General features: G+C 41.0%; 1 protein-coding gene and 2 pseudogenes across 1 annotated transcript; 1 reads left to right on the forward strand and 2 right to left on the reverse strand.

The window, feature by feature from the left end:
* The first annotated feature begins 270 nt into the window (after positions 1–270).
* Positions 271–1,460, forward strand: LOC148018103 (amino acid transporter AVT3C-like; annotated as a pseudogene).
* Positions 1,461–25,025: 23,565 nt separating this feature from the next.
* On the reverse strand, positions 25,026–26,094 carry LOC148018104 (amino acid transporter AVT3B-like). Its single transcript, XM_087661547.1, has 3 exons — positions 26,020–26,094; positions 25,782–25,937; positions 25,026–25,501 (listed from the first exon to the last, which is right to left on the reverse strand). Exons 1-3 carry the CDS (start codon positions 26,092–26,094, stop codon positions 25,112–25,114), a joined length of 621 nt encoding a protein of 206 aa, XP_087517673.1. The 3' UTR covers positions 25,026–25,111.
* Positions 26,095–26,781: 687 nt separating this feature from the next.
* The window catches only part of LOC148018105 (protein NARROW LEAF 1-like), a 51,050-nt pseudogene continuing 50,961 nt past the window's right edge, over positions 26,782–26,870 (reverse strand).

The following is a 26,870-nucleotide window of genomic DNA, read 5'->3' on the forward strand; positions in this document are numbered from 1 at the left end:
TTCTTATCATGTGTGCTCAGTAGATAAACTTCTGGGGTTCCACTTCCGGTGTCTCATATCTCTCTTCTCTCCTCTCTTCCTTTCATCTCTCTTGTCTTCCTCGCAGTTTCCAACATGGTATCAGAGCTTTTATTAACTTTTCTAAAAAAGCTTGTTGATGAACTTTTCTGTGAATGATCGAGGTGTATGTTTGTCTTTCTCTGAGCAGAGGATTTCTCTAGTTTTTGTTTTTTATCCCTTTCTGTTGGAATAGGGGAGAGACAGATAGACATGGCGATCAAAGGCTCATCGCCAGACCCATCGCCTCTATTGCGCAGACAAGGGTTATGCCAGAAGGTCACCCTCATCATTACCATCACCATCATCAGTTGTCATTTGTGGGTAAGTCCTTCGGCAACATCGTGATATCCATCATGGGCGCAGGCGTCCTCGGCCTCCCCTACAAGGACGCCTCCCCTACACTTTCAAGCACACCGGATGGCTCTCGTCCTGCGTTGTCATGGTGGTGATCGCCTTCACCGCCTGCCACTTCTGGATGACGCTCCTCGTCTGGTCCAGAGCCAAGCTTGAGAAAGATGGAGACCACCCCATCAGCACTTTCTCTGACCTCGACTTCGCCGCGTGCAGCCGATAGGGCCGCGCCTCAGTCGACCTGACGATCATCCTCAGCCAGGGTGCCTTCTGCATCGCGTACCTCATCTTCATCGGAGAGAACCTGGCCTCTGTCTTCAGTAATCAGGATGATCCCTCTGCATCCCAGCCTCGTCACTCCCCTCGTCAGCTTGTCTCGGCAACCTCTCATTGCAACCGATGTCATCAGCGGCTTTTCCATGGTCATCGTGATCCTCACAATTGTTCTCAGCCAGGGTGTCTTCTGCATCGTATACCTCATCTTCATCGGAGAGAATCTGGCCTCTGTCTTCGGCAATCAGGATGATCCCTCTGCATTCTAGCCTCGTCACTCCCCTCGTCAGCTTGTCTCGGCCATCAAGGAGCTCCTTGAGCAGGCAACCTCTCATTGCTCTGTCGATGTCATCAGCGGCTTTTCCATGGTCATAGTGATGTAGCAGGATGTAAGTACCATCGTAGCTAAGGGTGTTGCTTCACCGGTAGCATATCAGGGTTTGAATACAATTCCCTTTGCTGTGGGGGTTGCTGTTTATGCCTTTGAGGGTTTGAATACAATTCCCTTTGATGTGGGGATTGCTGTCTATGCCTTTGAGGGTTTTGGCCTCGTTTTGCCATTGGAATCTGCTATGAAAGATAGAAAGAAGTTTGGGAGCGTGCTTGGGCTCGCCATGCTATGCATTGTCGTGCTATACATGTTGTTCGGGCTTCTAGGGTACATGGCGTTCGGGGAAGGTGCATTGGACATCATCACTTTGAACCTTGGGTCCAATTGGAGGACAAGAGTTGTGAAGTTTTTCAGGGTGGCATTGATGCATTCCATCTGGTTTTGAACTGAATCCATGGTTTTCGCTCAAAATATGAGTGGGAGATGATACAGAGAGGTTGTTTAGAAACCTGGTAGCTTACGAGAGCCACCTAGCAGATAAGCTTCCTCTCGATAAGCTTTCTCTCTCTCTCTCTCTCTCTCTCTACATTTTAACATCAACATTACTTTTGGATGTTGATATTGCCATGCTTCATGATGATTGTCCTCGTTCGTTATTCCATTGATAAGCGTCTATATTCTAGCTGATGATACATTGTTTCGTTTATATTATTTCCAGCTGATGAGCGTCTATATTCCAACTGATGACAAATTGTTTTATTTATATTCTGTTCATGGGGCCCCACATGTGTTATATTGTCCATAGAGCGGCGTCGTAAACCGTCTCTATAGACCCTGTGTTGTTCTAATATCACTGTAACGTTTTTCTTTAAGTTTTGATGTGACAGATATACTGCTTACATCCCAAGTTTAGTTGAAGGAATTTCTTGGAGATTTTATCTTTTGCAGTGATGTCGCTTATAGAAGGAATTTCTTGGAGATGTTCAGTTGAAGGAATTTCTTGGAGATTTGATCTTTTGCAGTGATGTCGCTTATTGAAGGAATTTCTTGGAGATTTTATCTTTTGCAGTGATGTCACTTATCCTTATTTTACATGTTGTATATTTAGGAGTGATAAAGCTCTTTTGATGCCTCTGAGTAGGCTGTTGTAATTCAAGAGTGATGTAGCTCCTAAGTGATGTAGCTCCTTCTCCGATGATGTTGTAATTCATGAGTGATGTAGCTCCTTTGATGCCCATAAATAGGCTCTTGTAAGTTCAACTTTGTAATTTTATATTTTAAATATTAATATAACGGTAGGTCTATATAGAGCTGTGGGTTTTTCCCTTGAGTCCCCAAGGGTTTTTTCATCCATAGTAAGGGACCTTTATTTGAGCAGGGATATTAGCTATATATAGTATGTCTATATATAGCACCCCAATAGCTATATATAGTCTGTCTATATATAGCACCCCAGGTCCCCTCTATATATTCCTATCATGTGTGCTTAGTAGACACACTTCTGGGGTTCCACTTCCGGTGTCTCATATCCCTCTTCTCTCCTCTCTTCCTTTCGTCTCTCTTGTCTTCCTCGCAGTTTCCAATAGAGGTAAAGGCATAATATACCACCATCGAGGTTGTCGAGTGTTTCGATAGAAAATTACATGTTCAAAATCACATATAAGAGAGATTCAACATTTGTGACATATCTGTGTCGTTGCACATGTTCACAATAGGCTAGCAAGATAAACATGTCGTGCAGATTCATCCATCTTTTCTCAGATTCTATTTTCAGAAATCTAGATGGACCTCATCAAATGGTTGCCCTGGCTCCTTCTAATACCACTTTGAACCACTGCACATTGAATATGATCATGGAGAAGCTACGATAATCCAATGAGATAACACTTTGCAAGTTCCCAAAATATTCCATCTCATCTATAACAGTGTTTGGATCCGTGGCTCGCCGTCAGCTCTCTTACTCAAACTTTGCCATAATGCCACAATCTGTTGTGGAGCGCATTTTGTCAATGTGCTTGATGTGAAAATATCGCCCATGCGACCACACTACACTATATATTTTGTAATGTACATTGAAATGGTTAGATTAGTTATCACATATAAAATCTAAATATGACAGCTTATAAAACATGTGGTCACCTTCGGAATACATCTCCTCGGGAATTCCCACTCCTTAGTAGAGACCTCCATCCCTTCGCGAGAAGCTACGATCAAAGCTTCATGTAATCATCACATATACATAAATCGTAGCATCTTCTCCATACCCTCAAGATATCGAATCGGTCATCGATGGTGTGTACTGGGTCCAAATTTTGATCGTACTTTTTCTCAAACTTTCCTGGCTTGCATGGTGCAACATACAAAAAACGATTCACTTTCTCCTCCATTGCAGCATCCATCATTTTTTCTATCTCATTTCCAACCACCATATCTCCGGTCAGTCTATTATCGTCTTTCAGCGACCATAGCATATTGTTGTTTGAATCCACCATTAGTAGCCATTGTGAAATATGCACTAACACCTCCGAAACCAGCCAACCTTTAGCCACGCTATCTTTTGGCCGAGCTCATTGTCGCACAAAGCCTTTCAGGGTTTTCATGAAGCGCTCCAAGAAGAACATCCATCGCATATGGACAGGTCCCGCAATCTCCACTACATCTACAAGATGCACCAGAAGGTGGGTTTATATCATCAGCATGCTGGTGGGCAGGTACTTGTCAAATAGATAGACCGTCTCCATTGCTCCCTACCTTGCAGATTCAATAGAGGATGTCTTAATCTCCTTTTGTGAAATCCATTGCACTAAATTCGACAACTTGTAAATCACCCTATATATTTCTGGAGTGAGGCATCCTACGATCGCGATTAGTAGTACAAACTACCACAAATGAAGAAGCATTACGAACACCGTCTAGACACTAAATAGCAAAATATGCAGGTCACTTACAATCGAGGTCAGAAGGTACCTGACATATCTTATGCCAATCATAGGATTTTAGCCCTGATAGTTGGTCGCCTTTAGAAAAAGTGGATCTGAGAGAACACATCATACCCATCGGGATGCAAATAGATCTAATAATTTGCTTCACAATGAACCCTTCTTTAGTGGGTAGAACCCAATGAGCACGAGGTAGTTGCAAGCGACCATCAACGTGCTCGACTATGACCAAAGTGCCTCCATCTTGCCTACCTCTCCTTCAAATCCATTCGTGCCCTTGCAGTATCTCTCTTTCCTATGATGTGGTCCCATAGTAAGTTGTCCACATTTTTGAAAATATACATGGGATCCAACAAGTGATTGATCTGTAAGTGGGTCCAATATGGCAACTTATAGAAAACCGAGAACCATTGCATTCCGTTTGGATGTGACTCCATATGGACCATTTTCAACTCATACCAGCTTTGGGCATTCATTCGTGTTGGATGTCATTCAAGAAAACCTTCCCTTAGTTCATGACCCTCTGGCAAGAAAGCGGCGTGTCCTTGATATACCATCTTCTTTATGGTTTGTGACCTTCAGGAGTCTAACTATGGCCCACACAATGGACATGCATGATAACTTGAGGTAACCAGACCTATCCCAACATCCCTATTTAGTCAACACAAACTTGAACGAGCTATGTTAGATATTACCAACAAGATTGAAAGCCTACTTACTTGAGCACTCCCTGAATCCTGAAAAGTCAGGCATGGTCCACATGAGAATGGCTTGTATATTGGTGGACCATCAACCATCATGCTTACTCATATATTCTACGGCGACCCCCTTCTCCCACAAAATCTTAAGCTCATCAACTAATACAAAGATAGACATCCATATTCTTGGCTTTGTAGCACCCAAAAATGACCAAGCTAAGGATCAGGTGTCCTTTCTTCATAGAAAGCCATGGCGGGATGTTGTAGTTAACAAGGACTACATGCCACACACTGTAAGAAGTTGAGCGGAGACCAAATGGGTTCACGCCATCCATAGCAAGACCAAGCCAAAGATTCCTTGGCTCTCGTGCAAAGCCTCGAAAGGTAGAGTCAATGTAGCTCCATGCGCATGAATCCGCTGATATTCATTGGACTCCATCTGCGGATCTATTATGCACATGCCATGTTGTCAAGCTTACCTGCCATGCCCAACATACCAAACATATGATGTATATGTGGGATAAGTGGAAAGTATCTAAGAACTTTGTGAGGGATGGTTTGCCCTTGCAAGTCCTATTGATACTTGTGAGCACCACACTTTGGATATGTCTCCATAGTCCCATACTCTCCTCGAGACAGCATGTAATCGCTGACACATGCATGGATGTTATTGTAGTCCATGCCAAGCTTTCATAAAACATGTCACACATCATCACGAGACTTAAGCATGGTATTTCCAAGTGGTAATATATGATGCTTTAGCAACTTTAAAAAACCATAAAACACCTTGAAAAAGCACAAGTGTTTTTTATAATGGTGTCGAAAAAAAATCATTGGAGCATATGTAGAATGTACTTGAACAACTCGGTCACACTCGCATTACTCCACTTGTATTTTGCCTGCATACTTAGAAGTGCAAGTAGTGTCTTCAGGTGAGATACTCGGCACCCATCATATAATGATATAGATGCTTGTTCTCTTAGCAGATCAAATGCCTCAATATCCATGGGCATCAATGCATTGATCATTGCTTCCATCTCAGGCTCAAGATTGGAGGAAGGTTCGAAAGGCTGACTATCTTCTTTGGTATTGACAGTATAACTAAGTCGTGCCTTCCAAGTAGTGAATTGGCTTAGTCACTCCATCCATCGCATGCACATGAACTCTTCTAATTGGCCGCAATATGTGCATTCCTCCTTGGGATGAGACATCACCTCCCTATATAAATTTTACGGGCGTATCTAATGTTTTTGTATATGATATTCAATTATTTTGCAAATATAAGACATGATTGATACACACTTTTCTTACTGCATGCTCAAAGTCTGAGATCGCCTGATCAATTATCTCCGATTGGAACTCACCAAAGCGTCGTGCGTGTTTTATAGACAAGCGATACTTTCATCTAATTTCCAGCTTGCATTGAGAGCAAGGGCACGGGACATGCTGATTAAGATACACCTCGCAATCTTGGACATCACGACCATCATCATTTTCCATTTTTTCTATGTTACGACAAACAACTGGTTTTTGTTCTCATTCTCTTTTTTCTTTTTAATTTGTTTGAGAAGGGACTTCTTCTCTTGTAACTCAATAGAATTAACGTCAATTGAAACATCTTAGTTTGCAACACATAATGAACTAGTTTAATATACATTATCAAGATTCCATATAAACCTTCTTATATTTTAACATAAATTTTTAGGAGCTATTGAGCTTGCACAAGTAGAAGGCAAAAAGTCATCTTTTATTGAAATCTTTCTAATAGTTAAGAGACGTTACATCATGATAAGAATCCTATTATAAAGATTTACCCATGGAAAATAGATACATTTATAGTATGGTTACCCCTAGATTCCTTCAAAATAAACATTTAACAACTTTTAGATTTTCCATCCACTATATCTACTTAAGGTTGGTTCTAATATAGCGAAGGTTATTGGCATTGATAAAGCAATACATGTCATTCCATATCCAACGCCTTTCATGATGGAGAAAGATCATAAGGTCAATCTAAGGTGTGCACAAATTAACCCATTTTCATCCAAATTCTAGAGAGTGCATGGCCTTGCAAATCTAGATATTATATTCATATCTAGGTGCATATCTATATTTGTAACATGTCTATCCACCGAATCCTAATGGCACAAATTTATCAAGAGGTAATTAGTGTAACTTCCGCTCAAAACTCCCTTGTAATAATCAAACTCCATTACCTCAAACTACTTAAGTCTACCTCATAGGAAAAGTTCCACCTCAACCCCACAAGGATTAACCTAAAGCAAGCCTAAATCATGACTATAGTCTCCTACCATGGTTGTCTAACATTAGCTTAAGATAACCACTTTGCTATCATCTCTCAAACTTAAGCAGAACATTGCATTGGTTTAAAGAGAGTGAGAAATGAGGGGGAGTGATATGCATCAACCACTTTATTAATAAGGTATAGTCTCAACTCATGACCCCTAAAATAACATTGATTTGGATCTACGATGACACGCTAGGATACTTGACATTTGATAATTCCTAACTTGACCTAATCTAACATTTCAGATTCTACTCTCTTCATTTCATGTTCTCTCCTCCTCTTTCTTTTTCTCTTTCTCTTTCTTTGTTGCCCCTCTTTGTTTCTCTCCGCTGTCAAGAATCGTGTGGTGGGGGGACTTGCTTGAGCTGCAGCGTCAAACACACATTGTATACACAAGAGGAAGCTCACTCAAGAACACAAGAAGAGAGATGGAGGCCAAAACATTTTCTTGCTGGTTTTTTCTTCTTCTTCCACACACTATACAATGTATACAAAGTATAGATAAGATACAACATAAAGGAAAGTGGCCTACTAAGTCAAACAGTTCATAACCGACTACACTAATCGACTGGCGCTATGTCTTTGCCAGCTGTAGGTAGGTATAACAAACTAAATATAATAAGTGATAAGTCAGTGACCATGTGAGTATCATAATGACCACCAACATGCTAAGTGTAGACGTGCGGACCCATCTAGCCAAGCGGTCCGTCATCAATGTCTGCATGTGTTGAGCTTGCCATCTCAACACTCCCCCTCAAGCTCAACTCTATCTCTACAACTCCAAGTAAGCTTCGGAACTTTCAAAGCTTCTCTACACCCAATGCCTTTGTGAAAATGTCAGCTATCTGATCCTATGTGCTGACATATACCAAGTCAATTTCTCCTGCAAGTATCTTCTCTCTCACAAAGTGGTAGTGCACCTCAATGTGTTTTGTCCTAGCATGGAACACTGGATTTCTAGCTAGCTGTATGCTGCTCATGTTGTCACAATGAATGACAACTGGACCATCTCCTTGCACATCCAAATCACCTAATAACTTTTGTAGCCATACCACCTCACATGCTGCCATAGCAGCACCTCTATACTCAGCCTAACTGCTACACTACCAAGAGAAAACATGAATCCACTTGTAGGTCTTCTATCTGATCACATCTGATCACCTCAATACCAAGAAAGTATCTTAGCTCACCCAAATCTTTCATCTCAAACTTCTTCTTCAAGAAGTCCTTAACTTCAGCAATCCCATTGTCACTGTCACCTGTAATAATCAAGTCATCCACATAGATGACTATGATGACCAAACCTGCATCTCCCTTTCTCACATAAAGTGAGTAATCAGCATCAGAAATACAAAATCCAATATTGACAAGATACTCTCCAATCTTGTTAGACCATGCTCTAGGTGCTTGCTTGAGCCCGTAGAGCGCCTTCTTTAACCTACACACATATGTAGGATGCTCTAAATCCTCATAACATGCTGGCTGCTCCATATACACTTCTTGCAATTCACCATGCAAGAAGGTATTCTTAACATCCATTTACTATAAACTCCAACCTTTGGCTGCTGCCAAGGCAATCACACATCTAACAGTTGCCATCCTAGCAACTGGAATGAATGTCTCTTCATAATCTATGCCATATGTTTGAGAATAGCCTTTTGCAACCAGTTTAGCCTTATACTTGCTAACTGAACCATCTGCATTATGCTTGACTTTGTAAACCCACTTACAACCAATAGCTTTCTTACCCTTAGGCAAGGGTACCAAATCCCAAGTCTTGTTGGCTTCTAATGCAGCCATCTCCTCATCCATTGCTGCATCCCAATGAGCATGACTAACAGCATCCTCAAAACAAGTGGGCTCAACATCCTCAACTAGTTTCACCATATAAGCATAATGGTAAGCTGCATAACCTTCAAAACCAAATCTTTTAACAAGGTATCTGACCCTGCTAGATCTGCATACCACCGGATCACTCAATGGAGCCTTTACATTACTATGAGCTCTCTGTACACCTGGTGTCCTGACAGAAGGAATACCAAGCTCATCATTCAAGCTCTCTGAACCACTAGAATCTCCATCTAATCCCAAATGATTGGTAGATGTATCATTACCATCCAGAACTTTCTTCTTTCCTTTGTCCTTCCCTGCAACACTTATAGATCCACCTGAAGATATGGGGCTACTCCTTAGTCTCCCAGACCAAGGGCTCACTATAGGTGTAGTACTAGATGATGTTTCTGGTCCACTAAGACTCCGTGATTCTTGTTTATCTTTCTGCACATAGCTGTCGTGATCATTATCATCATCCAAAACATCACCAGCAGGTGTATACCAACTTCCCATATCATCAAAGATAGCATCCCTACTCACTCTGACCTCACCTGTGACAGGGTTATAACAGCGATACCCTTTCTGCTCTAAAGAGTATCCAATAAAAACACATTTTTATACCTTTGGATCAAGCTTCTTCTGTAGCTCATATGGCACATGAACATATGCAACACAACCAAATACCTTCAAGTGTGATACATCATCAGGCTTCTTGCCAGTAAAGCATTCTTCAGGAGTCATCCCATGAACTACAACTATGGGAGTTCTGTTCATAATGTAAACAGCAGTATGGAAAGCCTCAGACCAAAAATGTTTGGGTATATTCTTTTCAGCCATTAATGCCCATGCAACTTCTGCAATATGCTTGTTTTTTCTTCCTGCAACACCATTTTGCTGTGGGGTATACCTGCAAGTAAATTGCCTCTTTATCCCATGAGTCCTCAAGAAGCCACTGAACTCATTAGAGAGGTACTCTCCCCCTCCATCTGATCTCAAGCACTTTACTTTTAAGCCTGTTTCTGTTTCAATAGCTGCCTTAAAAGATTTGAAGTGCTCAAACATATCACTTTTTTCCTTCATGAAGTATACCCATAACTTCCTTGAACAGTCATCAATAAATGTGACAAAGTATTTGCTGCCACCAAGAGATACATTCTGTGTAGGCTCCTAGACATCTGTATGTACTACATCAAGTATGTTTCTACTCACTTCTCTATCATGCGAGAAGGGTTGTCTCGCCTGCTTACCAAACTGGCATGCTTCACAGACTTTATGCAATTCTGCAACTCTAAAAGAAGGCAACCAATCCTCTAGACTGCATTAATTTCAGCCTTTGTACATTTGCATGTCCAATACATTTATGCAATATTTCAATATCTGCAACTATTCCTTTTCATACATAGCAGTATCCATTGCAAGAATTCCAGCATCCAAAGTGAACATTCGGCCACCTCTACTTCCTTTTGTGACCAACCTGCACTTATCATTAAAGTCTTCTACAAAACAACCTTTTGCATTGAATTGGACTTGCAACCCCTGCTCTACCATTTGGCCAACAGATACTAGATTCTTTGTAATTGATGGCACACATAATACATCTATCAGACTCTTTGTTTGGCCATCATACAAGGACAAGGGAACCTTTCCAATGTGTGAAATTGGGTGGCATGAATCATCACTCATCTGCACATAACCTGGGTTCTGTAAGTCATGCATCTCTCCAAACCATTTAACATGACTGGTCATATGATTAGATGCACCTGAATCGACATACCATACATCATCATGTGTCCCCTTTCCTATAACTGCATTCATCATATGCTGCATAACAAACAAACGCTCATTTTTGTCTTCATTCAATCATGAAGACGATGCATAGTTTCCTTGCGAATATCATCCTTCTTTGCATAGCAATGGGCTACAATATGGCCTATTTTGCCACAATAATGGCAAACAATAGCAGAATTGCCAGAACCTCTATTCTACTATCCACCTCTTCCTCTAGCGCTCCCCTTGCCTCTAAAGTTTTCTTTGCCTCCAGAAACCTGCATTTCACCAAACTGTTGATTGAACCTATTTTGCTGGTTATCACCAGCATGTCCCATACCACGGCCTCTTGAAGAGGATCTACCACGTCCCTTCCTGAAATCGAGTAAAATGCTTGGACTTGTTCACCATTTCTTTTAACATATACTGAAGTAACAAATAATTTCCATGCGTTCTCATTGTTAAGGCCACTCAGAGTGGATGAAACCAAATCATCATCATCCAGCATTGCATCAATCGCTGCTAAAGCATCTGCAATGCTCCTCACCTTCAGCACATACTCATTGACTGACATTTTTCCTTTCTTCAAGGCATTCAACTCTTGCTTGAGTTGAATCTTTTGTGCCTTTGTATTTACTGAAAACATGCTCTCAAAAATTATCCAAGTTGCATGTGAAGTTTCTGCATTCCTGATATGTCCCAACATAGTATTATCAATTACTACAGATAGACAGTATATCACCTTTTTGTCTTTCCCATTCCACTCTTTCCATGATTTTAACTCATCTGCAGTCGGAGGGATACCCAGCTCTGGCTCCTTTTCTTCACCTGAGACAAACTCATAAAGGCACTTTCCAATGAGGAAGTTTGTCACACGGAACTTCCATGAAGGGTAGTTGTTCTTGTCGAGCTTCTCAATAATGGGATTTCCACTGTTCTCTGCCATTATCACAAACAAGGAAATAACATAGCAAGCTAGTCTTCTGCAATCTTCCACAATAGGTGCACAGTAATACACCAAGCAACCTTTTTCACTGATTGCTCAACAGTATATGTAAGCTGCAACCTGCTTTTCGCAACCTTGTGGCTCTAAAACGGGGCTTGAAATGGCCTCAAACACCCAAAATAATTACCAGTAAGCCCGAAAGGGCTTATATGCAGAATATACAGTGGTCTACTTACACACCAAATCTCACAGCAATCTGAGATTTTTGTTCGATCCTACTTCCAGTGCCTCCACATGCACTATCCAAGAGAGAGAGTGGAAGAATGGGAGAGCTTTTTACCCGTGGCTTGCTTGCTCGAACCTTGCTTCTTCTCCTTCACTTCAGCCTTTGAAATCAGTCTCTCTCAGTGGCGCGGCTTTGATACCATGTCAAGAATCGTGTGATGGGGGGACTTGCTCGAGCTGTGGCGTCAAACACACACTGTATACACAAGAGGAAGCTCACTCAAGAACACAAAAAGAGAAATGGATGCCAAAACGTTTTCATGCTGATTTTTTCTTCTTCTTCCACATATTATACAATGATACAACATAAAGGAAAGTGGCCTACTTAGTCAAACAGTGCATAACCGACCACTAATTGACTGGCGCTATGTCTTTGCCAGTTGTAGGTAGGTGTAACAAACTAAATATAATAAGTGATCCGCACCCTCGTGTTTTCTCACTCATTATCCTCTCTCCCTCCCTTTCTCTCTCTCTCTCTTTCTCTCTTTCTTTGTTATCTTTCATGTTTATCCTCTCTCTCTCTTTCTCTCTCTCTCTCTCTCTCTTCCTTTTCCTTTCTTCTTCTCCCTCTCTCATTTCCTCTCTTTCTCCCTCAATGCACCTCATTCTCAAGAAAAACAAACAAAAGAAAAGAAGAAAGAACAAGAACAAATCAAGAGGAGGCAATGTACTTACTCCAAAGGCCTGAGGATAGATTCTTCGTCTCATCTTCATGATGACCCCTCATCCTCCTTCGTGCAGTTCTCCCTCTTCTTCACAAACAGTGGCGGTGGTGGTGGTGAGAAGCTCTCCTTCTCTCTCTTTCTCTCTTCCTCTCCCTCTCCCTTCCAAAGCCACGATCTCTTTCTCTCTCTCTTTCACTCTCTCTCAAACTCTTTATAGCAAAATGCCGCGCTCTGATTTTTGCCGCTTTTTTTTTCTGAGTGGTGTCGCTATTTGCATCGCATTTGCGAGACAAATAGTGACACTGCTAATTTGCATCGAAAACGCCCGTCGCTATACCCCCCATTCCCTTATAGTGTGGGTGATTCTGATTCCTAGGCATCCAGAAAGGAGAATAGATCCAATGTCAGATCCTGCATGCAAAAAAAGGTAGTCCACAAACGACAAAGCAAGGAGCTTGAAATTCATCTAGACCCCTCTTGGTAGTAGTTAAGGATGCAATTACACTTGCAATTCAATCACACTACTTCATACGAATCCCTTAGAATATGTGCTTTTTTGTTAAATCATATTGGTCAAAATTATGCACGGGGAGGCTATATTGGCGGAATCTCCCTAGAGGAGGACTTGGTATCAATTATGGATACATTGACACTCACTGATACCATGCACCTTCTCTCCTTATCATTAATGTTTCTCAAGTGTGCCTAGTATAGGTATTGATGATGTGGTTACATGTTTTTTCGGCAAAAGAACACTCAATCATTTATTGAAGTGAAAGTGGAGGCAAAATTCTAGCTGTTTATGACAAAACTAGAAGAGAACAAACCAACCATTGAATCAACTCTTCATTTGGATGGTTTGATTCAATCTGCAAGGCACATATATAATGAGAATGTCTATTCTATATATTATTGGAAGAAATCATATGGATATCCATCCTATTATTGATGAGAAATACTTACTATATATAGTGGGGAACCAAGGCTACAAAGGTAATCTATAATCCACCATGATGCTTTAGTAGGTTATATCTTTTCTTTCCATAATCTCACATGAATTTATCCATGGCTAGCTAGAAAGGCCTATGGACTGACATTAAGCCCTTCTGCTGCTTTTCCATAATTGCCACTAAATCTTTTGCAAATGACAAAGTATGCAATGCACCAAGAACACTGGCCTTCATTTCCTCCACAAGCTCAAATTCTTATTAACTTACCAAATTGGGTGATTAGTCAAGGTCTATAGAATATCCAATGCTAAGTTAATTTCCTATGAAAGCAAAGGAATATGCACCTATGGTAGATTGAAGCTTGTAAGCCAATGCTTGTTTGCCAATGCACCTATGGTAGATTGAAGCTTGTAAGCCAATGCTTGTTTGCCTTGGTCCAATTCACACATGCTATTTTATCATAAAAATCATCTAGTGGAGATGCCATCTCGACCATATTTGGTCATCCAATTCCATCTTGACCTTCCTTGATGATCTTCCTAACATCAACACCATCTACCTATCTCACAACCTACTCACAGGAGACATCCCACCATCCCTTGCCAAGTTGCAAATGGTCATCTATGAGGATAGATACGATTTCTTATTTGAAGATAAGCTCCTAGGGTGTGTAGGGGGTGCATTTGAGAGTAATTTCAAGGGCAATGAGGGGCTATGCAACAGGAACTGTTTCATGCACATAAGGGGATGCACAAGCTGGATAGATGGGTAGAGAGGAAGATGCTACAAGTAGTGTTGGCACATCCTTATGCTATCTTATTTTTCCTATCAGCTAAAGGCTAGGTTTTCCTCTATAGCTTGCACAAACCCCTCCTTGTATTCAAGCTCTGGCTGAAAATGTGAGTTTGAAAATAATGGAGTAGTTTGTGGATGTTGTGCCCTTATTTTAAATGTCCATTCTCTATCATATGGCTTGGTTATGTGAGTAGCCAACTTTTGTATGTTGTGACTTGATGCATCTTATGAATGGGCTAACTAGGCAACTAATGCTTTTGTGTTGTGAGTTTTGCATCTTGTGATGGATTATGGCACATAAGTAGGGTAATGGTCTTTACAAAGTTGAACACATATTAAATATATTATAATTAAAAAGTAACATTTTATTATCTATGGCTTTTATATAGGCAAAGATCTTAAACATATGATTGTAATAATTCCACTTTCTGTATCACATGCATTTGATCTAGTTCAATCAAAATCTTTTAACAATAACATTTCACAAAAAACTCTTTGTGAAAAATTGTCATCATCCTTTGTGTGCATTATTTTTCTAGAGTTTGTGATGCATGCTCTACAACTCTGGGCAGAGATAGTAAAAGAGAGAGAGAGAGAGAGAGAGAGAGAGAGAGAGAGAGAGAGAGAGAGAGAGAGAGAGAGAGAGAGAGAGAGAGAGAGAAGAGAGGGGAAAAGAGAGAGAGGGAGAGGGAGAGGAAGAGGGAGAGAGGGAAAAGGGGAAAGAGAGGGGAATAGAGAGAGAGAGGGGGGGAGGGATGGAGAGTGAGTGAGATAGATGGAGAAAGAGAGAGGGAGAGACATATAGAGAGAGAGAGAGAGAAAGAGTGAGAGTGATAGAGATAGAGGGAGGGGGAGAGAGAGACAAAGAGAGAGGGAGAGGGAGAGAAGAGCGAAAGGAAGAGAGATAGAGATAAGGAGAGAGGAAATGAGAGAGGGATAGATATATTGAGGAGAAAAGATAGAGATAGAGGGACACACACACACACACATACCCACATGGGTAATAGAGTGAGAGAATATATATATATACATAGGGAGAGAGGGAATGAGAGAAGGAGAGAGAATCTCATGTGCTTTGCTATGTTGTCAAGATAATTTGTGCGTATGCCAAGAAGACACTAGATCTCTCGCTATGTGAGTGAATAAAAGTAGTAATGGTGGATGGATAGATGTATATGATGTTAGAGAGATTCTTAAGCGATAATTAATAGTTGTAAGAGATTAGATAGATTCTTGTATGAGAGAAAAGATGATAATAGAGATTACATAGAGTGGAGACCAACCAACAACACACATGTAAGAGACTATAGGCTCAAATTAGTATCCCAAAACCAATCCTTGATTAAGAAAACATGTTTAAATGAGTCTTTCCTTCAATGTATCCTGTTTCACTTTGTTATATCCAAAAACTCGCACCAAATACTAGCTTCTACTCTGCTGCTCCTTAGACATCGAGAGGAAGAAACAATGGCTACTATGAAACCTTAAGCTAAAGCTTTGGATTTGGGTTGAAGCAAAAGATAAAAAAGCTCCTCAAATTATTGGCTTCGATACTAGTTGAAAGAGAGAGCATGAGTGGAAGCAAAAGTAAAACAAGAGCTGTGGTAGATCGAGCAAGAGAGCAAGAGAGAGAAACATCGTATGTGGGAACTCCAATAGTCATAATGTGTAATTGGCCTTCCCTTATTCAATAGCCACTGAAAGAATAAAGAATAAAGTGACAGATGGGCACTTGCCACTTGGAATGTATAGGTGTGTGATCACAATGTGTGAAGTAAATATAGGCCTGTGTAGGCACATGTGCACCTTTATCCCCAACAAAGAGAATGTCCCAAAACTCATTTCTTACTAGTTTAGATATCTAGTTCCTTATAGTTAACAACATTGAATACTCCTTAGAATGTCCATAATTTGTTCAAAGATTATCCCCTTATGTTCTTAGAAGACTATAGGTCATAAAAATTGAGTTTCATACTTTATTCAATTCTTAGAATTTTTCCTTTTTGAAAGGTGGATTTAAATGAGAACTTTTCAAGTTTTTGGATAATTTTAAGTGGATTTGCAACACATTTGTGAGTGAAAATGAAGATTTAGACTCCAAAGTGGTCTCTAGTAGTGCAAAGTGCTCAAGGTGCAAGAGATGAAGAAGCATCCGTACCTCTCTAATGAGTTCAGTGGCTTCTTGAGGACTCATGGGATAAAGAGGCAATTTACTTGCAGGTATACCCCACAGCAAAATGGTGTTGCAGAAAGAAAAAACAAGCATATTGCAGAAGTTGCATGGGCATTAATGGCTGAAAAGAATATACCCAAACATTTTTGGTCTGAGGCTTTCCATACTACTGTTTACATTATGAACAGAACTCCCACAGTTGTAGTTCATGGGATGACTCTTGAAGAATGCTTTACTGGCAAGAAGCTTGATGATGTATCACACTTGAAAGTATTTGGTTGCGTTGCATATGTTCATGTGCCATATGAGTTACAGAAGAAGCTTGATCCAAAGGTATAAAAATGTGTTTTTATTGGATACTCTTTAGAGCAGAAAGGATATCGCTGTTATAACCCTGTCATAGGTGAGGTCAGAGTGAGTAGGGATGTTATCTTTGATGATATGGGAAGTTGGTATACACCTGCTGGTGATGTTTTGGATGATGATAATGATCACGACAGCTATATGCAGAAAGATAAACAAGAATCACGGAGTCTTAGTGGACCAGAAACATCATCTAGTACTACACCTATAGTGAGCCCTTGGTCTGGGAGACTAAGGAGTAGCCCCATATCTTCAGGTGGATCTATAAGTGTTGCAGGGAAGGACAAAGGAAAGAAGAAAGTTCTAGATGGTAATGATACATCTACCAATCATTTGGGATTAGATGGAGATTCTAGTGGTTCAGAGAGCTTGAATGATGAGCTTGGTATTCCTTCTGTCAGGACACCAGGTGTACAGAGAGCTCATAGTAATGTAAAGGCTCCATTGAGTGATCCGGTGGTACGCAGATCTAGCAGGGTCAGATACCTTGTTAAAAGATTTGGTTTTGAAGGTTATGCAGCTTACCATTATGGTTATATGGTGAAACTAGTTGAGGATGTTGAGCCCACTTGTTTTGAGGATGCTATTGGTCATGCTCATTGGGATGCAGCAATGGATGAGGAGATGGCTGCATTAGAAGCCAACAAGACTTGGGATTTGGTACCCTTGCCTAAGGGTAAGAAAGCTATTGGTTGTAAGTGGGTTTACAAAGTCAAGCATAATGCAGATGGTTCAGTTAGCAAGTATAAGGCTAAACTGGTTGCAAAAGGCTATTCTCAAACATATGGCATAGATTATGAAGAGACATTCATTCCAGTTGCTAGGATGGCAACTGTTAGATGTGTGATTGCCTTGGCAGCAGCCAAAGGTTGGAGTTTACAGTAAATGGATGTTAAGAATACCTTCTTGCATGGTGAATTGCAAGAAGTGTATATGGAGCAGCCAGCAGGTTATGAGGATTTAGAGCATCCTACATATGTGTGTAGGTTAAAGAAGGCGCTCTACGGGCTCAAGCAAGCACCTAGAGCATGGTCTGACAAGATTGGAGAGTATCTTGTCAATATTGGATTTTGTATTTCTGATGCTGATCACTCACTTTATGTGAGAAAGGGAGATGCAGGTTTGGTCATCATAGTCATCTATGTGGATGACTTGATTATTACAGGTGACAGTGACAATGGGATTGCTGAAGTTAAGGACTTCTTGAAGAAGAAGTTTGAGATGAAAGATTTGGGTGAGCTAAGATACTTTCTTGGTATTGAGGTGATCAGATGTGATGATGGTATATGGCTATCCCAAAGGCAGTATGGCTTGGATATGTTATCCAAGTATGGTATGATAATATGTAAGCCTCTTTCAGTACCACTGGAGCAAAATGTGAAGTTGAGTGCTGATGTTGGGGATGAGATAGAAGACCCTACTATGTTCAGGAGGATAGTAGGGAGTTTGATTTACATGACTATCACAAGGCCAGACTTGAGCTATGCTGTTGGCCTTGTTAGTCAGTTTATACAGATGCCTAGAAAGCCTCATTTGGATGCAGTTAGACGTATATTGAGGTATGTGAAGTCCACTTTACATTATGGACTTTTTTATGAGGCAGGTAAGGACATACATGTCTTTAGATACAGAGATGCAAATTGGGCTGGTAGCATGTCAGATAGAAGACCTACAAGTGGATTCATGTTTTCTCTTGGTAGTGTAGCAGTTAGGCTGAGTATAGAGGTGCTGCTATGGCAGCATGTGAGGTGGTATGGCTGCAAAAGTTATTAGGTGATTTGGATGTGCAAGGAGATGGTCCAGTTGTCATTCATTGTGACAACATGAGCAGCATACAGCTAGCTAGAAATCCAGTGTTCCATGCTAGGACAAAACACATTGAGGTGCACTACCACTTTGTGAGAGAGAAGGTACTTGCAGGAGAAATTGACTTGGTATATGTCAGCACATAGGATCAGATAACTGACATTTTCACAAAGGCATTGGGTGTAGAGAAGCTTTGAAAGTTCCGAAGCTTACTTGGAGTTGTAGAGATAGAGTTGAGCTTGAGAGGGAGTGTTGAGATGGCAAGCTCAACACGTGCAGACATTGATGACGGACCACTTGGCTAGATGGGTCCGCACGTCTACACTTAGCATGTTGGTGGTCATTATGATACTCACATGGCCACTGACTTATCACTTATTATATTTAGTTTGTTATACCTACCTACAGCTGGCAAAGACATAGCGCCAGTCGATTAGTGTAGTCGGTTATGCACTGTTTGACTTAGTAGGCCACTTTCCTTTATGTTGTATCTTATCTATACTTTGTATACATTGTATAGTGTGTGGAAGAAGAAGAAAAAACCAGCAAGAAAATGTTTTGGCCTCCATCTCTCTTCTTGTGTTCTTGAGTGAGCTTCCTCTTGTGTATACAATGTGTGTTTGACGCTGCAGCTCAAGCAAGTCCCCCCACCACACGATTCTTGACAGCGGAGAGAAACAAAGAGGGGCAACAAAGAAAGAGAAAGAGAAAAAGAAAGAGGAGGAGAGAACATGAAATGAAGAGAGTAGAATCTGAAATGTTAGATTAGGTCAAGTTAGGAATTATCAAATGTCAAGTATCCTAGCGTGTCATCGTAGATCCAAATCAATGTTATTTTAGGGGTCATGAGTTGAGACTATACCTTATTAATAAAGTGGTTGATGCATATCACTCCCCCTCATTTCTCACTCTCTTTAAACCAATGCAATGTTCTGCTTAAGTTTGAGAGATGATAGCAAAGTGGTTATCTTAAGCTAATGTTAGACAACCATGGTAGGAGACTATAGTCATGATTTAGGCTTGCTTTAGGTTAATCCTTGTGGGGTTGAGGTGGAACTTTTCCTATGAGGTAGACTTAAGTAGTTTGAGGTAATGGAGTTTGATTATTACAAGGGAGTTTTGAGCGGAAGTTACACTAATTACCTCTTGATAAATTTGTGCCATTAGGATTCGGTGGATAGACATGTTACAAATATAGATATGCACCTAGATATGAATATAATATCTAGATTTGCAAGGCCATGCACTCTCTAGAATTTGGATGAAAATGGGTTAATTTGTGCACACCTTAGATTGACCTTATGATCTTTCTCCATCATGAAAGGCGTTGGATATGGAATGACATGTATTGCTTTATCAATGCCAATAACCTTCGCTATATTAGAACCAACCTTAAGTAGATATAGTGGATGGAAAATCTAAAAGTTGTTAAATGTTTATTTTGAAGGAATCTAGGGGTAACCATACTATAAATGTATCTATTTTCCATGGGTAAATCTTTATAATAGGATTCTTATCATGATGTAACGTCTCTTAACTATTAGAAAGATTTCAATAAAAGATGACTTTTTGCCTTCTACTTGTGCAAGCTCAATAGCTCCTAAAAATTTATGTTAAAATATAAGAAGGTTTATATGGAATCTTGATAATGTATATTAAACTAGTTCATTATGTGTTGCAAACTAAGATGTTTCAATTGACGTTAATTCTATTGAGTTACAAGAGAAGAAGTCCCTTCTCAAACAAATTAAAAAGAAAAAAGAGAATGAGAACAAAAACCAGTTGTTTGTCGTAACATAGAAAAAATGGAAAATGATGATGGTCGTGATGTCCAAGATTGCGAGGTGTATCTTAATCAGCATGTCCCGTGCCCTTGCTCTCAATGCAAGCTGGAAATTAGATGAAAGTATCGCTTGTCTATAAAACACGCACGACGCTTTGGTGAGTTCCAATCGGAGATAATTGATCAGGCGATCTCAGACTTTGAGCATGCAGTAAGAAAAGTGTGTATCAATCATGTCTTATATTTGCAAAATAATTGAATATCATATACAAAAACATTAGATACGCCCGTAAAATTTATATAGGGAGGTGATGTCTCATCCCAAGGAGGAATGCACATATTGCGGCCAATTAGAAGAGTTCATGTGCATGCGATGGATGGAGTGACTAAGCCAATTCACTACTTGGAAGGCACGACTTAGTTATACTGTCAATACCAGAGAAGATAGTCAGCCTTTCGAACCTTCCTCCAATCTTGAGCCTGAGATGGAAGCAATGATCAATGCATTGATGCCCATGGATATTGAGGCATTTGATCTGCTAAGAGAACAAGCATCTATATCATTATATGATGGGTGCCGAGTATCTCACCTGAAGACACTACTTGCACTTCTAAGTATGCAGGCAAAATACAAGTGGAGTAATGCGAGTGTGACCGAGTTGTTCAAGTACATTCTACATATGCTCCAATGATTTTTTTTCGACACCATTATAAAAAACACTTGTGCTTTTTCAAGGTGTTTTATGGTTTTTTAAAGTTGCTAAAGCATCATATATTACCACTTGGAAATACCATGCTTAAGTCTCGTGATGATGTGTGACTTTTTTTATGAAAGCTTGGCATGGACTACAATAACATCCATGCATGTGTCAGCGATTACATGCTGTCTCGAGGAGAGTATGGGAGACATATCCAAAGTGTGGTGCTCACAAGTATCAACAGGACTTGCAAGGGCAAACCATCCCTCACAAAGTTCTTAGATACTTTCCACTTATCCCACATATACATCATATGTTTGGTATGTTGGGCATGGCAGGTAAGCTTGACAACATGGCATGTGCATAATAGATCCGCAGATGAAGTCCAATGAATATCAGCGGATTCATGCGCATGGAGCTACATTGACTCTACCTTTCGAGGCTTTGCACGAGAGCCAAGGAATCTTTGGCTTGGTCTTGCTATGGATGGCGTGAACCCATTTGGTCTCCACTCAACTTCTTACAGTGTGTGGCCTGTAGTCCTTGTTAACTACAACATCCCGCCATGGCTTTCTATGAAGAAAGGACACCTGATCCTTAGCTTGGTCATTTTTGGGTGCTACAAAGCCAAGAATATGGATGTCTATCTTTATATTAGTTGATGAGCTTAAGATTTTGTGGGAGAAGGGGGTCGCCGTAGAATATATGAGTAAGCATGATGGTTGATGGTCCACCAATATACAAGCCATTCTCATGTGGACCATGCCTGACTTTTCAGGATTCAGGGAGTGCTCAAGTAAGTAGGCTTTCAATCTCGTTGGTAATATCTAACATAGCTCGTTCAAGTTTGTGTTGACTAAATAGGGATGTTGGGATAGGTCTGGTTACCTCAAGTTTTCATGCATGTCCATTGTGTGGGCCATAGTTAGACTCCTGAAGGTCACGAACCATAAAGAAGATGGTATATCAAGGACACGCCGCTTTCTTGCCAGAGGGTCATGAACTAAGGGAAGGTTTTCTTGAATGACATCCAACACGAATGAATGCCCAAAGCTGGTATGAGTTGAGAATGGTCCATATGGAGTCACATCCAAACGGAATGCAATGGTTCTCGGTTTTCTATAAGTTGCCATATTGGACCCACTTACAGATCAATCACTTGTTGGATCCCATGTATATTTTCAAAAATGTGGACAACTTACTATGGGACCACATCATAGGAAAGAGAGATACTGCAAGGGCACGAATGGATTTGAAGGAGAGGTAGGCAAGATGGAGGCACTTTGGTCATAGTCGAGCACGTTGATGGTCGCTTGCAACTACCTCGTGCTCATTGGGTTCTACCCACTAAAGAAGAGTTCATTGTGAAGCAAATTATTAGATCTATTTGCATCCCGATGGGTATGATGTGTTCTCTCAGATCCACTTTTTCTAAAGGCGACCAACTATCAGGGCTAAAATCCTATGATTGGCATAAGATATGTCAGGTACCTTCTGACCTCGATTGTAAGTGACCTGCATATTTTGCTATTTAGTGTCTAGACGGTGTTCGTAATGCTTCTTCATTTGTGGTAGTTTGTACTACTAATCGCGATCGTAGGATGCCTCACTCCAGAAATATATAGGGTGATTTACAAGTTGTCGAATTTAGTGCAATGGATTTCACAAAAGGAGATTAAGACATCCTCTATTGAATCTGCAAGGTAGGGAGCAATGGAGACGGTCTATCTATTTGACAAGTACCTGCCCACCAGCATGCTGATGATATAAACCCACCTTCTGGTGCATCTTGTAGATGTAGTGGAGATTGCGGGACCTGTCCATATGCGATGGATGTTCTTCTTGGAGCGCTTCATGAAAACCCTGAAAGGCTTTGTGCGACAATGAGCTCGGCCAAAAGATAGCATGGCTAAAGGTTGGCTGGTTTCAGAGGTGTTAGTGCATATTTCACAATGGCTACTAATGGTGGATTCAAACAACAATATGCTATGGTCGCTGAAAGACGATAATAGACTGACCGGAGATATGGTGGTTGGAAATGAGATAGAAAAAATGATGGATGCTGCAATGGAGGAGAAAGTGAATCGTTTTTTGTATGTTGCACCATGCAAGCCAGGAAAGTTCGAGAAAAAGTACGATCAGAATTTGGACCCAGTACACACCATCGATGACCGATTCGATATCTTGAGGGTATGGAGAAGATGCTACGATTTATGTATATGTGATGATTACATGAAGCTTTGATCGTAGCTTCTCGCGAAGGGATGGAGGTCTCTACTAAGGAGTGAGAATTCCCGAGGAGATGTATTCCGAAGGTGACCACATGTTTTATAAGCTGTCATATTTAGATTTTATATGTGACAACTAATCTAACCATTTCAATGTACATTACAAAATATATAGTGTAGTGTGGTCGCATGGGCGACATTTTCACATCAAGCACATTGACAAAATGCGCTCCACAACAGATTGTGGCATTATGGCAAAGTTTGAGTAAGAGAGCTGACGGCGAGCCACGGATCCAAACACTGTTATAGATGAGATGGAATATTTTGGGAACTTGCAAAGTGTTATCTCATTGGATTATCGTAGCTTCTCCATGATCATATTCAATGTGCAGTGGTTCAAAATGGTATTAGAAGGAGCCAGGGCAACCATTTGATGAGGTCCATCTAGATTTCTGGAAATAGAATCTGAGAAAAGATGGATGAATCTGCACGACATGTTTATCTTGCTGGCCTATTGTGAACATGTGCAACGACACAGATATGTTACAAATGTTGAATCTCTCTTATATGTGATTTTGAACATGTAATTTTCTATCGAAACACTCGACAACCTCGATGGTGGTATATTATTTCTTTACCTCTATTGGAAACTGCGAGGAAGACAAGAGAGACGAAAGGAAGAGAGGAGAGAAGAGAGATATGAGACACCGGAAGTGGAACCCCAGAAGTGTGTCTACTAAGCACACATGATAGGAATATATAGAGGGGACCTGGGGTGCTATATATAGACAGACTATATATAGCTATTGGGGTGCTATATATAGACATACTATATATAGCTAATATCCCTGCTCAAATAAAGGTCCCTTACTATGGATGAAAAAACCCTTGGGGGCTCAAGGGAAAAACCCACAGCTCTATATAGACCTACCGTTATATTAATATTTAAAATATAAAATTACAAAGTTGAACTTACAAGAGCCTATTTATGGGCATCAAAGGAGCTACATCACTCATGAATTACAACATCATCGGAGAAGGAGCTACATCACTTAGGAGCTACATCACTCTTGAATTACAACAGCCTACTCAGAGGCATCAAAAGAGCTTTATCACTCCTAAATATACAACATGTAAAATAAGGATAAGTGACATCACTGCAAAAGATAAAATCTCCAAGAAATTCCTTCAATAAGCGACATCACTACAAAAGATCAAATCTCCAAGAAATTCCTTCAACTGAACATCTCCAAGAAATTCCTTCTATAAGCGACATCACTGCAAAAGATAAAATCTCCAAGAAATTCCTTCAACTAAACTTGGGATGTAAGCAGTATATCTGTCACATCAAAACTTAAAGAAAAACGTTACAGTGATATTAGAACAACACAAGGTCTATAGAGACGGTTTACGACGCCGCTCTATGGACAATATAACACATGTGGGGCCCCATGAACAGAATATAAATAAAACAATTTGTCATCAGTTGGAATATAGACGCTCATCAGCTGGAAATAATATAAACGAAACAATGTATCATCAGCTAGAATATAGACGCTTATCAATGGAATAACGAACGAGGACGATCATCATGAAGCATGGCAATATCAACATCCAAAAGTAATGTTGATGTTAAAATGTAGAGAGAGAGAGAGAGAGAGAGAGAGAGAGAGAGAGAGAGAGAGAGAGAGAGAGAGAGAGAGAGAGAGAGAGAGAGAGAGAGAGAGAGAGAGAGAGAGAGAGAAAGCTTATCGAGAGGAAGCTTATCTGCTAGGTGGCTCTCGTAAGCTACCAGGTTTCTAAACAACCTCTCTGTATCATCTCCCACTCATATTTTGAGCGAAAACCATGGATTCAGTTCAAAACCAGATGGAATGCATCAATGCCACCCTGAAAAACTTCACAACTCTTGTCCTCCAATTGGACCCAAGGTTCAAAGTGATGATGTCCAATGCGCCTTCCCCGAACGCCATGTACCCTAGAAGCCCGAACAACGTGTATAGCATGACAATGCATAGCATGGCGAGCCCAAGCACGCTCCCAAACTTCTTTCTATCTTTCATAGCAGATTCCAATGGCAAAACGAGGCCAAAACCCTCAAAGGCATAGACAGCAATCCCCACATCAAAGGGAATTGTATTCAAACCCTCAAAGGCATAGACAGCAACCCCCACAGCAAAGGGAATTGTATTCAAACCCTGATATGCTACCGGTGAAGCAATACCCTTAGCTACGATGGTACTTACATCCTGCTACATCACGATGACCATGGAAAAGCCGCTGATGACATCGACAGAGCAATGAGAGGTTGCCTGCTCAAGGAGCTCCTTGATGGCCGAGACAAGCTGACGAGGGGAGTGACGAGGCTAGAATGCAGAGGGATCATCCTGATTGCCGAAGACAGAGGCCAGATTCTCTCCGATGAAGATGAGGTATACGATGCAGAAGACACCCTGGCTGAGAACAATTGTGAGGATCACGATGACCATGGAAAAGCCGCTGATGACATCGGTTGCAATGAGAGGTTGCCGAGACAAGCTGACGAGGGGAGTGACGAGGCTGGGATGCAGAGGGATCATCTTGATTACTGAAGACAGAGGCCAGGTTCTCTCCGATGAAGATGAGGTACGCGATGCAGAAGGCACCCTGGCTGAGGATGATCGTCAGGTCGACTGAGGCGCGGCCCTATCGGCTGCACGCGGTGAAGTCGAGGTCAGAGAAAGTGCTGATGGGGTGGTCTCCATCTTTCTCAAGCTTGGCTCTGGACCAGACGAGGAGCATCATCCAGAAGTGGCAGGCGGTGAAGGCGATCGCCACCATGACAATGCAGGACGAGAGCCATCCGGTGTGCTTGAAAGTGTAGGGGAGGCGTCCTCGTAGGGGAGGCCGAGGACGCCTGCGCCCATGATGGATATCACGATGTTGCCGAAGGACTTACCCACAAATGACAACTGATGATGGTGATGGTAATGATGAGGGTGACCTTCTGGCATAACCCTTGTCTGCGCAATAGAGGCGATGGGTCTGGCGATGAGCCTTTGATCGCCATCTATCTGTCTCTCCCCTATTCCAACAGAAAGGGATAAAAAACAAAAACCAGAGAAATCCTCTGCTCAGAGAAAGACAGACATACACCTCGGTCATTCACAGAAAAGTTCATCAACAAGCTTTTTTAGAAAAGTTAATAAAAGCTCTGATACCATGTTGGAAACTGCGAGGAAGACAAGAGAGACGAAAGGAAGAGAGGAGAGAAGAGAGATATGAGACACCGGAAGTGGAACCCCAGAAGCTTATCTACTGAGCACACATGATAAGAATATATAGAGGGGACCTAGGGCGCTATATATAGACAGGCTATATATAGCTACTGGGGCGCTATATATAGATAGACTATATATAGCTAACAACCTCCTCGAAGTGTGAGAGTGTATGATGAAAGCAATGTTTCCAGTGTAGATGAGGAAAGTATGTAGGTGGAGGGGTTGATATTGCAAGGGGTGGAGGCTCATCCCTCGACTCATCCTACTCTCTAAATATTGTCAAAGGTCACCTGCATAGACAAAAAATTATGTTAGCATAATCAATATAAATATTCAAGAAAAGCACGATAATATAACA

The sequence above is a fragment of the Lygodium microphyllum genome, chromosome 21 (genome assembly GCF_053477565.2).
Source record: "Lygodium microphyllum isolate KBCC chromosome 21, Lygodium_microphyllum_v1.1.10, whole genome shotgun sequence".
In the NCBI taxonomy this organism is placed as follows: Eukaryota; Viridiplantae; Streptophyta; class Polypodiopsida; order Schizaeales; family Lygodiaceae; genus Lygodium; species Lygodium microphyllum.